At 45.8% G+C, this 15,978-nt stretch overlaps 1 protein-coding gene across 6 annotated transcripts; it reads right to left on the bottom strand.

Moving 5' to 3' along the window:
- Positions 1–49: 49 nt before the first annotated feature.
- Positions 50–15,492, bottom strand: si:dkey-230p4.1 (trichohyalin). Of its 6 annotated transcripts, none has more exons than XM_047371080.1 (28): positions 15,388–15,492; positions 12,651–12,806; positions 12,436–12,570; positions 12,192–12,269; positions 12,022–12,092; positions 11,787–11,952; positions 11,594–11,700; positions 11,182–11,517; positions 10,977–11,103; positions 10,759–10,896; positions 10,521–10,669; positions 10,069–10,218; positions 8,934–9,012; positions 8,768–8,845; positions 8,514–8,660; positions 8,316–8,425; positions 8,079–8,220; positions 7,812–8,005; positions 7,610–7,737; positions 3,490–7,139; positions 3,279–3,410; positions 2,671–3,201; positions 2,507–2,590; positions 2,241–2,393; positions 1,991–2,140; positions 1,041–1,112; positions 857–919; positions 50–778 (listed from the first exon to the last, which is right to left on the bottom strand). In XM_047371080.1, exons 2-28 carry the CDS (start codon positions 12,789–12,791, stop codon positions 551–553), a joined length of 7,539 nt encoding a protein of 2,512 aa, XP_047227036.1. In that variant the 5' UTR covers positions 12,792–12,806; positions 15,388–15,492; the 3' UTR covers positions 50–550. The 6 variants fall into 6 exon arrangements, with proteins under 6 accessions (XP_047227036.1, XP_047227038.1, XP_047227033.1 ...); XM_047371082.1 differs by having other exon boundaries at positions 12,022–12,089; XM_047371077.1 differs by having other exon boundaries at positions 11,787–12,092.
- Positions 15,493–15,978: the final 486 nt, after the last annotated feature.

Genomic DNA, 15,978 nt, shown 5'->3' with positions numbered 1-15,978 from the left:
TGAACTGTGATGCATTCACTAACTGGCAGAAAAACACAAAAACACATCCTCGGTTATAAAAACGTTGGTTTATTGAGCCGTTCGCAAACAAGACATGAAATTTAAATTAAACAAAAATAAAACTATAAATATTCAGTCAATCAGAAGTTAACAGCAGTGATCAGAACACATCTAATACCAACTGTACTGCAACTGGACTCAGTGTAGCAGATCTTTTGGTCCAGTCTGTTTATCTGCTTGAAGAACTTTAGAGGTTATTCTGTGAACAGATCCAGTAATGTTCTGGATTCAGAACCTTCACACGTTTTTAAAGGGTGCCGTCCATCATGAGGAAAAACCCCTCATCAGAACCTTCTTGGGGATAAACATTGATAAATATTTATCACTGTGTAACTATGTTTACCTGAATGTTTATAAACTGTAACATTTTGGTCTCATCTGATTGGTCAATGTTAAATAAATAACTCACTGCAGTCAGAATCTGTCCAATCAGAGAGCAGGCTGCAGAGATATGGCCAGTGAGCAACTTTGGATTCAAAGTTTCTCCCCTCTATGATTGGCTCAGAGACATCCTAAGCTCCTCCTCCCTCAGGCTGCGGTCCAATCGCTGCGTTTCAGATTCCAGGACGGCTGGGATTGGATGGCGTGAAACGGCAGTCAGCGAAATGTTGAGATCATGCCTCAGCGAGAGCAGCCACTGGCTGTTTCTGGATGACTGCTCAATAAACTCCGCCTGCTGCTCCTGGTTCACAGCCAATGAGAGACGGAGACGACTCACCTTCAAGGAGGAGACATGATGACATCATCAGCATCCACCTGACAACTCGCTGAAACTCTTCTTCTGTGGTGAACTCACCTGGTCCTCTAGCTCTGTCACTGTGCTCCGCAACCGCTCTACTTCAGTGGTTTCCTCAGATACCTGAACACACACACACACACACACACACACACACACACACACACACACACACACCTGTTTTAATCATACAGACTCACAGCTAAGATGAGATTACCTGAGATGTCTCCACACACGGACCCACCTGAGTGAGCCTCGTCTGAGACCCAGAGCTGAGTGTGAGCTGATGTTGGAGTCTTGATCGTTCCTGCTCCACCTGACAGACAGAAGGTCAACATAAAAACCACAAGTAACCACGAATGAAACAAGAACACACATCAGAGCAGGATTTGTAAAACTGTGGTTCCTGTTTCCATCCACTCATCATAGATAGTCAATGTCAGAAATGTGGGGCTTTTCATGATTATTTTGCAGGGTGGGATCAAGAAGACCCAAACTGTCCTCCTCACATGAAGGGAAATTGGTCAGGATTCCCAGGAACAACCCATGAATCACTAACATTTAGGCCTGCTATAAGCTAGTAATTATTGCTACACTAGAGTCCTTGTCCACAGTGGGAAGAAGAACGAAACACCTGCTCCAAAACTGACACCGTCCCACTGGATTGCAGCTGCCAACACGGAGAAGCCAAAGACAAGGAGATGTTTCTCCACAATGACATGAAATCTGTCTGGAGGAGTCAAGGTGAAACTGTCCCATCTGGAAAGCATGGTGGTGGTAGGAGCATCATCATGGCTCACTGAATTCCTTTTAAACCTAAACGTATGAACCAACAGTCAAGCACAGTGGTAGCAGCATCATGCTGTGGGCAGTGGTACCTTCTACCAAAGGTAGAAGAAGGAATGATGGAGGAATACCTCCATATTACTAAAGTGCTTTAATATCCAAGCTCATGGATGGGTCCAAAAAACAAGATAGTGTGGAGTAAAGGTGAAACCTGGACATTTATCCAGTTATTAGTGAAGGTTTACAACCTGTGTGTTTTTAACTCTGTGGTTTATAGAAACTTCACAGTTAATCTACAAATCATTACAGTTTTATGATGGATAATTATTTAATAGCTCCAGTGCTGCATTAAAAGCCTTAAATCAATGTGATGCTCATGCTGACGCGTGGATAGAAAGCTGGGGAGACCTGTCTCAACGTGTCTTTCAGGGCCTCTCTGTCTCTCTTCAGCTTGTCTTTCTGGGTTTCCAGGTGGGAATTCTTCTTATTTATCCGTTTCTGGTTGAGTTCCAGTTCAGCCACCAGACGCTGCAGGACCACCAGTCTGTCACCGACACCCTGCAGGTCAATCAGAACGGCCAGGTGTAAACATCTGCCGCTGTGATCATCTCCACTGAATGGAACAAACTCAATCCAACCAATCAGAAGTTAAACGGACCTCATCTGAATTAGACCCGGTCACGCGGTTCTGCTCCTGTTGGTGGGCTCTCTCCCTGTAGCCAATCATAGCAGCCTCTGTCCGCTCCAGAGCCAATCGGACCCGGTCCCTGTCTGCCTGGAGCTCCTTGTTCCTCTGAGTCAGCATGTAGACCTAAGCAACACATCAGACGTCTAATTGAAGGTTAAACCAACACAGCGAAACATCTGGTTGCTGCAGGAGAACCTCTGCTCCTTAAACGGCTCAGATAAAGGAGTTCATGTTACCTCAGCCTCCTTCTGCTGCAGCCTGTTCCTGAGCTGCTCCTTCTCAGGAGACACAGAGGAAACCTGCTCCTCATCTTCCTCTTGCTTCTCCACAAGAAACATAAATTGTTCAGTTAGGAGGAGCTCATTCATGAGATTAAGGATCATTAAGGTTCAAAACTCACCTCTTCTTCTCCTTTCTGGACTTTTCTCCTCCTCCATCCATGTGTCTCCTCTCCATCCTTTTCAGCAGCCAGTGTGGAGATCTGAGTTTTCTGCTCCTCCAACAATGCTCTGAACCTGCTCAGCTCCTTTTGACTCTCTTGCATCTCCCTTCTTGCTCTCTCTACCTCCACCTCCTTCTCTTCCAACTTGGACCTCCACTCTTTTTCTGGCTCCTCCTGTCTTCTCCTCAGTGTCTGGATTTCTGTATTGAGAGCATTCAGCTTCACCTCCTGCTCTTTCTCCACCTCTTCCACTCGACTCCTCCACCTCCCTTCAGCCTCCCTCCTCCTCTCCTCTGCTTTCTCCAGCTCCTCTATCATCTCGTTCCTTCGCCTCTCCAGGCCCTTAACTCTGGCTCTCAGCTCCTCCACCTCTCCTTGCTTCTCCACCTCCTCCCTGACCACCTGCTGATTCTCCTCTCTGATTTTCTCCATTTCCTCCTTCTTCTGGACTAGTGTTGCCCTCAGACGCTCCCCCTCGGTGTGGCTCTCCTAAGCAGGGAGTCAAGAGGTAAAACATTATGACCTTAGACTGTCGCCCTGTCTGTCTCCAGCAGGAGGCGTCGTACCTGCAGGAGAACCTTCAGCTTGGTCATCTCCCCCAGGGCCATACTAAGACCTTCCTTGATCTGGTGGCTCTCCTCCTCCTTCTCCTTCACCTCCAGCCGTGCTCGTTCCCGGCTGCGACTTAGATCCAACACCTGAAACAGAAATCACATTTAGATCTCACCTCCTCAGAATCACCTGAACCTCCTCTTTCTCCCTGGGCTGTTTTAGTACCTGACTCTGCAGGGAGTTAAGGCTCTCCTCCATCACCTCCACGTTCTGCTGAACACCTCTCATTTCCTCTTGCACCTCCTCCCTCCTGTGGCGCTCCTTCTTGACTTCCTCTTTAAGGACTGTGACATCATCTCTCCTTATTTTCAGCTCCTGTTGTAACTCCAGCTTCTCCTGCTGCTCCTCCTGAAACTTCACTTTAAGTAGTGACGCCTCCATTTCACCCATCCTGTGAGCCTTCTGGATCTCCTCTTTTAGAGCCCCCACCTCCATCTCTGTCCTCGTTAACTCTTCCTTTATCTGCTTCTTCTCCCTTTTCGCCTCCTCGGTGATGACTGTTAACTCATTATTGGTCCTCCTGACTTCTTGCACCTCGTCCCTCCTCTTTATCAGTTCATCTCGGATCTTCTCCCCCTCCAGTTGTTCCTTCAAAAGCTCCTCTTTCAGTACAGACACCTCGCTTTTGCTCCTTGTCAGCTCCTGCTGGACTTCCTCGATCTTTCTCGACTCCCCCTGTACCTTGTTCATCATTTCCTTGGACCTCCACTCCTCCTCCCTTTTTCTGAGTTCCTCCTGTAGCTTTTCATGGGCCTTCTCCTTCTCTCTTTGCACCTCCTCCCTGAGAGATTTCACTTCCTTTTCCAACATCCCCTGCTTTTCCTCCTTATCCCTTTGTTCTTTAGCCACCTCCTTTCTTAGTTTAGAGAGCTCATGCTGGACCTCCTCCATCTGTCTCCTTTCCTTCTGCACCTCCTCTCTGAGTACAGACACCTCGCTTTTGCTCCTCATAAGCTCCTGGTGTATTTCCTCCATCTTTTGTAACTCCTCTTGTGCTTTGTTCCTGATTATCAGCTCATTCAACTTCCACTCCTCCTCCCCTTTTTTCAATTCATCCTGCAGCTTTTCTTGGGCCTCCTCTCTCTCTCTTAGCACCTCCAATCTAAGAGTTGTCACCTCCTTCTCCAAATTCCTCAACTTCTCCTGCTGCTCTTCATTTTCCCTTCGCTCTTTAATCACCTCCTTTTTGAGTCTAGAAAGCTCCTGCTGGAGCTCTTGTGTTTGTCCCCTCTCCTCCTGTGCCTTGTTCCTCTCCCTCTGCACCTCGTCTCTGAGAACTGTCAGCTCTTCCTCAAACTTCCTCAAATGCTCCTCATTTTGTCTTTGCTCCTTATACATCTCCTCTTTGAGTACAGAAACCTTCCTTTGGCTACTCATCAACTCCTGCTGTACCTCCTCCATATGCATCTTCTCCTCCTGCGCCTTGTTGATGTTCATGAGCTCCTTTAATCTCCACTCTTCCTCCTGTTTTCTAAATTCCTCCTGCATTTCTTTATAGGCCTCGTTCTCTTTTTGCTTTCTTTGCACCTCCTCTCTGAGCACAGAAAGCTTTTCGCTATTACTCCACAGCTCCTGCTCAACCTCCTCCGTCTGTCTCCTCTCCTCCTTGGCCTTGTTCCTCTCCATCTGCACCTCCTCTATGAGAGCCTCTATCTCTTTCTCAAACCTCCTCAGCTTGCCCTGATGCTCATCCATTTTCCTGTGCTCCTCATAAAGCTCTTCTCTCAGTCCAGAAACCTCCATTTTGCTCATTTTCAGATTCTGTTGTAACTCCTCCATCTGTCTTTTCTCCTCCTGTGCCTTCTTGTTACTCATCAGCTCCTTTGACCTCCACTCCTCCATTCTTATTCTCAGTTCCTCCTGCACCTTTTCTTGGGCATTCTCCTTCTCTTTTTGCATTCTTTGCACCTCCTCTCTGAGTTCAGATAGCTCCTCTGTCTGTCTCTGTAGCTCCTTCTGGGCCTTGTCTCTCTCACCCTGCGCCTCCTCTCTAGAAGCTGTCCTCTCCCTCTCCTTCCTCATTAGCTCCAACAGTAGTTCAGCCTTCTCTTCCTCCAGCTCTTTCAGTCTGGATCTCCTCCTTTCCTCCTCCAGGCGGTGATCTTTCTCCTTTTCCTGTTGCATCATTTGCTCCTCTTTCACCTCCCTCAGTTCGTCCTCCAGTCTTCTCAGTTTCTCCTCTTTAATTCTCAGCACACCCCTCTGTTCCTCTATTTCTTTTAGCTGCTCCTCCAACTTCCTATTTTCCTCCCTCACTCCCTTCAGCTCCTCCCTTTCTTCCACAATTTCATCATGCATCTCCTTTAGTTTGCTCTCTAGCCTTGTCTTCTCCTCCTGAGTCCTCCTCAGCTCCTCGCATTGCTCCTTCACCTCTTTCACTTTTAATTCCAATCTGTCCTCTAACCTCCTCCTCTCCTCCCTAACTGTGCTGAGCACTTCCCTCTCTTTCTCCCGTTCCTCCTCCACCTCCATCTCTTTCTCCTCACTCCTCTTCCTCCTCTCCTCCTCAATCCTTCTCCACCTCATTCCCTCTCTTACCTCCTCCTCTCTCTCCTCCAGTGTGTTCGTCAACTGCTGCACCTCCTCATGTTGGTCCCTAATGCTCTTTTGGAGCTTTGTCACCTCCTTCTGATTATGTTCTACCTTCTGCTGCAACCTCCTCCCTTCCTCCTCCAGCCTCTCACATGCCTCCTTCCTCTCTCTGGTCTCCTTATTTGCTCTCTCTCTCTCAGCCTGAGCCTCCTGCAGCTCCCTGCCCTGGGAGGAAATCAGGTTGTCTTTTTCTTCTCCTTCTCGCGTCTCCTTCTCGAGGAGCGCCTGAGTTTCTGCCAGCAATGCCTCAAGCTGCTCCTCCCGCGCCTCCTTCTGCTTCAGTTTGTGGTTGACCACATTGCGTTCCCTTTCTCCTTCCTCCTCACGCTCCTCAGAGAGCCTCAGGTGCTCCTTCAGCTCCTCCACCTCCTCCTCCCTCTCCCTCACAGCACCTATCTGATGCTCCAGGCTGCGCTCCTTCCTCTCCACCTCCTCCTTCATCTCCTCATACTCCTCCTTAGCAACGTTAAGCCTCACCCTCAGCAGCTCCACCTCCCCCACTTTCTCCACCAACTCCTCCTTTTCCTCCTGCTGTTTCTCCCACTGTCTCCTCTCCTCCTCTCTGTCTTCCTGTAACATGGAGATTTCTTTTCTCAGTCTGTTAATTTCCTCCCTCTCCTCCGTAGCTCTAGTTCTCCCTCTGTCCTCCTCATTCCTCAGTTGAAATATCTCCTCCTCCATTTCTTTCTTTTCAGTTTCAAACTTCTCTATCCGTTCACAGAGCGCCTCTGTCTCCAAATCCCTGTGGAGCTCCTCTTCTTTCCTCTTCACCTCCTCCTCTGCCAGTCTGACCTCTGTCCTCTTTATTTGCTCCTCCAGTTTCTCCTTCTTCCCCTCTACTTGCTGCATTCTCTCCATCATGAGGCTGATCTTAGTCTCTCCCTCTGCTACCTCCTCCCTCAGTCTCTCCACCTCTCTCTGCCTCTCCTCCCCCTCCTCTGTCAGTCCCTCAGTGCGCCTCCTCAGGGCCTCCAGTTCTCCGTCCCTCATCCCGAGCTCTTCGTTCAGAACTTCTCTCTCTTTCTGCCAGGACTCCCTTTCCTCCTTCCTCTCTGTATGATCCTCTGACCTTCTGGTTTGCTGCTCCTCCACCTCCTCTGTCAGTCTCTCCATTTTTACCTTCAGCACCTCATTTTCCTCCCAGATTCTTTCCCTCCTCTCCTTCTCATCTTCTCTTCTTGCCGTCTCTCGGTGCAGTTCTGCTCTCAGACACTCGATCTCACCTTCAGACAAACAAACACTGAATCACCACCAGCATCTACAGTAAGGATACTCAAACCTCCTGCGCCTCGCCTCCTTTCTGCTCCAGTGGTTAAACGACTGTTGAGTCTGTAAGTGAATACGATCGATATAACTGGAAAATGGAATTTCATGATACAAAAATAAATAAATATAAAAATTGAACACATTTCTTTTTTTTAAAAGGTTCATGAATTCTGACCAGACTCTGGGTTCTGAACAGTTTCCTAACCTAAGAGGATTATAATTAAAGGTTCTCCTGGTTTTGATGGTACCCTGTAGTTATTTTTGGACTTTAACTGCTTTTTTGTCCAGTTTCAGTCTCTGTTCCAGACCATGTTTTAGTCCACTGACCTGTGACCTATGAACCATTCATAAAAGGCTGCCTAACTCAAGGGATGAACCAGTGTTTTGTGGACACAGGGCAGATAACAGGTTGTGTCCTCTGACTGACCCTGTAAGGTGACCTTGGCCTGCTGCAGCGTATAGATGTGCGTGTTCTGCTGACATCTGTCCACCTCTGACTGAGAGAGCTGCTGCTGCTGCTGACGGAGCTGCAGGTGGAGGTTCATGGAGAGAGACCTGCAGGAGAAGCAAGAGGAGCTGTGGTGAAACACACCTGGGAGGTGTTTGTTGTTGTCAGGTGTGTTCAGTACCTGAGCTCCTTTAACTCCTCTTCTAGCCGCTCCTTGTGTTTCCTCAGACCTTCCTGTTCCTCCTGCAGCCGCCTGCTCTCTCTCTGAAGCTCCTCCTGCTGTCTCTCCTTCTGATTCAATTCCTTCTCTGCGTTTTGCAGCTGTTCCTGCACCTCCTTTAGCTCCTCACGTAGCAGGGCATGTTGGGAGGACATCTGAACAGCACAGAGTAGCTCTCAAACATGATGCAGGTCAACATGAGTCACATCGGTGTTATCTCCTGTTTACCTCCTCCATCTGCTGTGCTGCTGTCTGCCTCTCTTCTTCCAGTGAGACCAGCTGTGTCTCCTTCTCCACCACATCTGTCTCCAGTTCAGCCTTCTGTTCCTTCAGCTGATGAATGATGTCAGCGTCTGTCTCTGACTGAGCTCTGAAGGACATTTGATCAGTCTGACTAAAATGGTTCTGGACCTGTATTCATTTTTGATGGGTGGTTCTGAGGAAGATCTCATCCTGGAAACTCACCTCAGGATGCTGCACTCACTCCTCAGACCTTTGACATCTCTCTGTAGAATGCTGACCTCTGACCTCACAGTCTGCAGCTGTGATTGGCTGTCTGACAGCTCGGTCTCCAGCTGAAACAAACATGACCACAGAGATGTGACGGAGCCACTACCAGCTGCTCAGGTGCCTCTGAGCCAGGCACACAGCAGAAGGTTTTACCTGCAGCATCTGTTTGCTCAGATCTCGTTTATCTGAAGCCAGAGACGAGTTCAGAGCCGACATTTTCTCCAGAGCGTCATGCGCCTCCTCTAACTCCTGCCTCAACATTATCTCTAAGGAGGAGAGATGCAGCGCGCTCTCCCTGCACTGAGGAGGGAGCACCACCAGGGGGAGACAGAGATGGGCATCACCAGTGAACACAGGGATAAAATCAACACATCTGAATTCATCTGGACCTTCAGAAACATTCAAACCTTCTTCAGAGCTTCTCTGACATCAATGCATTCTTCCTCTCCTCTCTGCCTGTCTAGCTGCTCCCTCTCTAGCGCCCCCTGCAGTAAGACAGAACAGAGAAATCAGCAGCTGGGTCTCTGTGCTGCTGGTGTGATTTCTTTGATCCATTATAAATGGAGTTTTTACCTTCAAGTTGTGGATCTCCATCCGCTGCTGAGTTTCTCTCTCTGACAGCTGGAGGTTCTCCAGGAGTTCCGCCTCCACCCTGGAACAAAGAGAGCAGCTCGAAAGCCGAAAGGACAGTAGAACCCAAAAGTAGAACCCCTAGGCGGACCCTCACAGTAGAACCTCACAAACAGAACCTGGAATCTGCTTTAACATGAATAAAGGTTGGTGTCACAGTGTTACAGAAGACATGTAGTCCTCACCTGGACTAATTTCTGATCAACTGTAAACCCTTTTTTATTCACCGTAGAAGTTCTCCTTGTTTGCTCTGGAAAAGCAGCTGGTTGAGTTGATGACAGATGTGGAGAAAAGACACTCAGACTCTCTCATCATTGTTCTTGGAGATTTTAACAACACAAACTTCTTGAATTCATTTCCCAAATACAGACATCATATTAAGTCCCACCAGGGATAAAACCACTCTGGACCACTGCTACACAGCTTTATTTAACATGCATAACGGCCGGTCACCTGGACCACTAAAGGACTTCCTGATCACCGTCAGCTTTCTCTGATTCCAACCAATAGGCAGAAAGGAAAAACTCCTAAGCCTGTGGTTAGGACTGTTAGGAAGTGGATAGAGCAGTCAAAGCAGATGTTACAGGCCTGCTTTGACTGAGTGTTTTTGAAGCCACTAATCTGAATGAGTTTGCTGAAACGATGTGACGATGTGTGCAGACCAAGACCTTTCACACAAACAACAATAAACCAAGATTCCCTTCACATCTCAGGAAGCTACATAGGACCATGGAAGAAGCTCACAGCAGTGTGGACCGGGCCGTGTTAAAGCAGGCCAGGACAGAACCGACCAAAGAGATCAGTCCAGCTAAGAGAAGCTACAGCGAGAAACTAGCAGCTTTTAGCCAACGACCAAGCAGCAGTTTGTCTGAAATTGTCTGAAAAACATCACTCTGTACAGGAACGCTAATACCCTCCATCATCCCAGTGCCCAACAAATGCACCATCACAGGATTAAATGAAACTCCACCCCTCTTCACAATAACCGAACCACCTCGATAAACCCCGCAGTAGAACCCCTCAGCAGAACACCACAGTGGAACCTCTTAACAGTCCCGACAGCAGAACATGTTGGTACCGTCTGTGTGTTTCTGCCTCCAGCTGTCGTGTTCTTTTCTCCAGTCTGTCTCTGTCTCTCCTCTGTCTGTCGTTCTCCCTCTTCACCTCCTCCGCTCGTCTCTGCACCTCCTCTACCTGCAGACGCAGGGAGGTTAACGTCTCCTTCTCCCTGTCACAGTAACACAAATGTGAGGCCCTACTGATAAAATAGCCCCTTAAACATAAGATGAACATGAATAAAAAAATTAAATTAAAGAGTTCCTCCTGGAGACCCGGTAATCGGATCCAGAATCTCGGAAAAGGTTTTATTTTCATTGTTTGTGAAAACAAGTGAAACGCGTGAAAATGTTCTGAAAATAATGACTTATGATATTTCACATATAGTCTGTTAAAGACAAGGACATCAACTGTCAGTTAAAAAACTTAAACACCTCACAGAACCAACCAGCAGGGGGCAATAGGGTGAATCACCTGCTCAGGGCATCCAGTGTGTGCTTCAGGTCCAGCTGCCTGTTCTGAATGTTTACGTCCAGCTGCTGGTTTTCGTCCTCCAGCAGTTTCAGTCGAAGCTGCAGGGCTGTTTGTTCCTCGTTGAGCTGCTGCAGACTTACCTCCGCCTCCTGACACACACACACACACACACACACACACACACACACTGAGTAAAAGGTTTGGTGCTCTGTCTGATCTGTAAAACGTAGTCACCAACCTGCAGTTCCTCATGCTTCCACTGCAGGGCGCTCTCAGTCTGAGACAGAACAGACAGCAGGGAGGACAGATCCAGACTGAGGACGTTGTCCGTGGAGACACTCGGTCTCTGACTGCTGATCCTGCTCAGGCTTCTGGACTGAAGACGAAAACATGAACGTGAACACAGACGACGGCAACACCAGAAATAAACTCCATCTGGTTGGAGGAGAAGCTCACAATTCTGATCACAGCCTGACCGACTAACTGCAGCCTCCTCTCTGATTCTCTCAACCTTTCCACCTCCTTCTCTGTCTCCTCCTTCTCTCGGTCTGCAGTCTGCAGGGAGCGACTGAGCTCCTCAATCCTTACACACATCAAGGAGATGAAGGGAAGTAAAGAACTGAGCCTCCTGCAGAACCTCAATATCCAACATGATGTTTACCTTTGTTCCAGCTGCAACACCTTTGCCTCATGAAGGAGCTTCAACTCCACGGTCTTCTCATCTTTCACCTCCTCCTCCTCTTCTTTGAGCTCTCCTAAGATGAAGGTTCCCATGGTGGAGGAAGAGAGGAGACGGGGTGGAGAAGCTGAGAAGTCTGGAGACCGGAGAACAAGAGTGGAGGACAGAGGAGGTGAGGAGGATAAAGGAGGAGGAAGGTCATATGAGGCGAGTTTGATCGGATAATCGCTGAGCCTCAAGGAGTAACAGACGGAGTCACAGCCGAGTAGGAGAGATGAAGAGAGTCTGGAAAACTCTGCTCTGAGCTGCCACAGATCCCTGCAGGAACAGATCCATGACTTTAACCAGAGAGAAAAGACCATGATGATGTCAGAGATCACCTGACTTAACTGACCTGTCAGCAGCTGTTTTCAATGTGTGACAGTGTCGTCTCAAATCAAGCACAGACCTCCAAACTGACAGCAACTGAGCCTGGTTCTGACCCACATGACCCCACCGACACTAAACACAGAAAATATCCCAAACACGGTGTCAGTTTGATCTGTTTGGGTTTGAACTTCAGAGTTTAAATCTAACCATCTGCACACCTCCTTCTCTCTCTGCCAATCAGCTTCTTTTTGCTCCGACTCCTCAACAGCTCTCGTCCAATCAGCAGTCAGCTTCTGGAGGTCTTCCCTCAGCGCCTGGTTGGTCCACTCTGACTGGCTTAGCTGGTGCCGAAGGAGAGTGTTGATGTCAGCCAGACTGACGGACCTGAGGAGGAACGAAGACACAATGAGCTTTGTGATCATATCCATCTGTAAATGACACACACACACACACCTCTGCTGTTCCTCCTCCAGCCTGATGAGGGCGCTTTCCAGAGAGTCACTGTGTTCATCTCTGATTCTCTGCTGTAAAACAAACAGATCTCAGCAGCTGCAGTTCTGCTGTTTTTATACAGAAGGTTCTGTAATATTGCTGCAGTTCTGTTGTAGGTGTTCTGGTCTGACCTCAGAACTCAGCACCCTGGAGTGTTGTTCCTGCAACTGCAGATCCAGACGCTGACACCGTTCTCTGTACTCGATCACCTCCAGAAGAATATAAAGACATTTACCTACATTTTTATTTAGACTGAGAGATACACCTAAACATCTAATGTATGTGTCCAAAAATTGGCACAAATTGGTTCATGTTCACTGCCATGGGGGTCATGGGCGGAGGTGATGCAGAATGAATGCTCCCCTTTGGCCTCACCTTGTTCTGCAGACGGTGGATCAGCAGCGTCTGTCTGGCCTCCCTCTCCCTACCCTCCCTCAACTTCGTTTTCCACCTCCTCTGCTCCTCCTCATGCAGGGAGAGGCCTAGTGAAGGATTCAGAGTCTGGCTGAGCTGGAGAGGAAGAGAACCATTTTGAGAACCTTCATCTTCTGCTGATTACCGGAGCTCCCCCTCTTAGGCCCCCTCCTCACCCTGTCAGTCAGAGCTCTGCTTCTGGACTCCAGCTCCTCCCTCTCTGCTCGGCTCTCCGCCAGCTCCTCCTGCAGACAACACACTTCCTGCTCCAGCTCCGCCTTCTGCTGCTGCCAGCCAATCAGCAGCCCAGACTCCATGCTTAATGAGTTTATCTTAAATAGAGAAGTGAATGAATGACCTTTTAAACTCTGGATTCTTTTACTCGCTCTCTAAGGGTTATCTTCTGCGTTCAGCTGTAAGTTTGTTTCCACTACAGCTTCAGCATGAACTTCAACATAGCTGAACGCAACATATTCAAAAGCAAAGTAACCTACAAAAGAGCATTGTTGTTCACAGAGTACTGTTTCTAAGCAAAATAATGAAAAGTTGAGTGGAAGGAAAAAGTGTGGTAAAAAACAGTACACAAGCAATATATGGAAGTAAAATAGTCTCATTAGAATCAGACATTTTTAAGACATTGAATTTATAACACTGAATGTTTATCATGTTCAATTATGTATGTGAATTTTGTTTGTACTTAAAATTCGCCTGCGAATGTGTTGACCTTCTGGTGACCCAAGACAAAGCAATCAGCACTCGATCGAGTCGAGCGTCTTTTAGCCAATCAGATTACGCTTATTTGATCACGTGACACACCATTGTCTTGGGCAGAGGCGAGTCTCTTAACAGATCTTTATTAAGCCACTATCCAGCAAATTGTTAAGAGACTCGTGAATTTTTGCAGGTGAATTTTTTCAGGTGAATTTTAAGTACAAAAAAAAAATCACATGCATAATTGCACAGGATAAAAATTAAGTGTTATAAATTCAATGTCTAAAAAATGTCTGATTCTAATGAGACTATTTTACTTCAATAGCAATAGGGATAACTTGAGCCTTGAGAGGGTTGTGAAACAAAGCCTATCAAGAGCTTGGAGGAGAGTCACCACACAGACATATCTAAGACATGGGCTACAACTGTCTGGTTTCTTGTGGTAAACTATTCCTAAACCATGGAAGTCAGAAGTGCCTTACCTGGGCCTAGGAGAAAACGGCTGGAGTGTTACTAAAAGGTAGATGGACTGAACTTATATAGCGCCTTACAAGTCATACTCAAAGCACTTTACACTAGAGCCACATTCACCCAGACGCACTCACCAACGCTCACACATTCATACATTGATACGCAGATCTGTAGGCAACTTGAGGTTAAGTGCCTTGCCCATGGGCACATCAACATATGGCAGGAGGAAGCTGGATTCGAACCCACAATCTTCTTAATGGAAGACAACTACTCTTCCTACTCTTCTTTTCAGGTGAGAGCAAATTTTGCATTTGATTTGGAAATCAAAATCCCACAGTCTGAAGGAAGAGAGGAGAGGTAAAACCTAAACTGCTTGAGGTCAAGTGTGAAATTCTCGTAATCCTCTGCTGGTGTTGATTTACTGTTTTATCACTTTCATCAAGTTCAAAACCATTGATCAGAAAATCTTAGAGCACATCATGCTCTAAGATACAATGCAGATGAGCTGAATGTCGCCATTAAAACAACCTGAGCTTCTTGAACACCTCAACAGAACCATTGTGCTGATCACCTCAACGACGCACCGTACTGATGAAGTGGTTCATGCAAAAGGAGCCCTGACCAAGTATTCAGTGCATACGCTGTACACGCATGGACATACTTTTTAGTAGGTCAACATTTCTGTATTGAAATTTTTTTTATCTTATTGGTCTGATGCAATATTGAAATCTGTACCTCAGGTTTTCATTATCAGAAAATAACAACCATCAAAATTAACAGATATAACACTGTGTGAATTCATCTCTAGAACGTATAAATTTTACGTTTTGAGTTTCAAATATTGACAGTATTCAAACTTACTGAGACGCACCAATCCACCTCATCATGCAACCACAAAGTTCAACATCATGTAGAATTAGCTCTTCATTTCTAAGTTGCTGGTTTCTCCAAAATATTTTCATTCAAGTAAAAAGTTCAAAGACGAAATTTAAAATTAGGTTTTTGGGGACGATTAAAATATTTATGATGAAAGATGAACCTTTGACGTTTCCTATATTAATTTTCTCCATCTAATGTAATTATTTTACATGTTTATGTTCAGACTGCAAAACTTTAATCTGATGGGATTTTTCCAAAACCTAAATCAAAATTATAAGATACAGAATAAATTTGAATCACAGTGGCGACAAATGCCTGTTCTAATTGTTTTTTTTAATGTACTAATATTTTAATACATATAAAAATTGTATATTAATATTTTAATTATATATTAAAATTTTATTATATATTTTAATATGTAATAATTTATTTTAATACGATAATATATTAATACAAATTGATTTGCTTCAGGAACTTATGACTCGGCTCTGTTCGGCTCTAATCGGTTGTAATCGTTGTTGTTTTTTAAATTTGTTGGTAAACTGCTAACGCTCCAACAGTTCTGTCCAAATCAGAACCTAACTAACTGCTCTTTTTTAACCACCCAAACACCAATGACCGAACAGAACCAAAACCAACAGAGAAGCGGGACCGTAGAAACCAAACCTGAACCAAACATATCCGTTAGCCGCCTAGCATGCTAACACCGGAACCACCGACAGATCAAAGTTTCTTCCTGAACTCACAGCGTGAAGTTCTGTTATCTTCCGTCACCGGGACACACTCCCTCCATTAGTTCATTTTTTTTCTGGATAATGGGAATATTTTGCACTTTTAAACCGTGAGATTTACCTTTTTACCCGGACACCGAAACAAAACAACCGTTCGCCGTTTCCATAGCGCCACCTCCTGGCTGGAGGAGTTACCAGCAGCATCTAACGGTTTACCGTTAGAAACAGAACAGCGGAACAAAAAACTTTAGAATTATAAAACACGTAAACTTCCAAATCTGGCTGAAATTATTTAGAAGTTAAAGAATGACAAGAATCCATTGCGCTTTAAATGTAGCCTATTAAAGAAATACAGTTATAAATAAAATACGAAACCTATGGAGAAGCAAAAATGTAGATCAAACTTTATTAAAATGTGGCTATATTTAAACTGCCTTAGTCGGAAGTATAAATGTTAATTTAAGCTCCAGGAGAATGAAAACTAAATAAGTAAAACAAAAATACACTGGCTGCATTTGTGTCAGAAAACTAAAATAAAAAGACTAAAAATGTTGTTTTGTACTTTAAAATCTGTATTTAAAAGTTAAATATTACATGCGTTTTCAAAATACAATTTCAGTTATACAGTTGGCAAAAAATATTTATACAATATATTTAAATGTTAAATTTTTAACTGATAAATATTACAGTTTGAAAATAAAATAAAAAGTTT

The sequence above is a fragment of the Girardinichthys multiradiatus genome, chromosome 7, assembly GCF_021462225.1.
Source record: "Girardinichthys multiradiatus isolate DD_20200921_A chromosome 7, DD_fGirMul_XY1, whole genome shotgun sequence".
Taxonomy (NCBI): domain Eukaryota; kingdom Metazoa; phylum Chordata; class Actinopteri; order Cyprinodontiformes; family Goodeidae; genus Girardinichthys; species Girardinichthys multiradiatus.
This window is presented reverse-complemented; position numbering and strand designations above follow the sequence as displayed.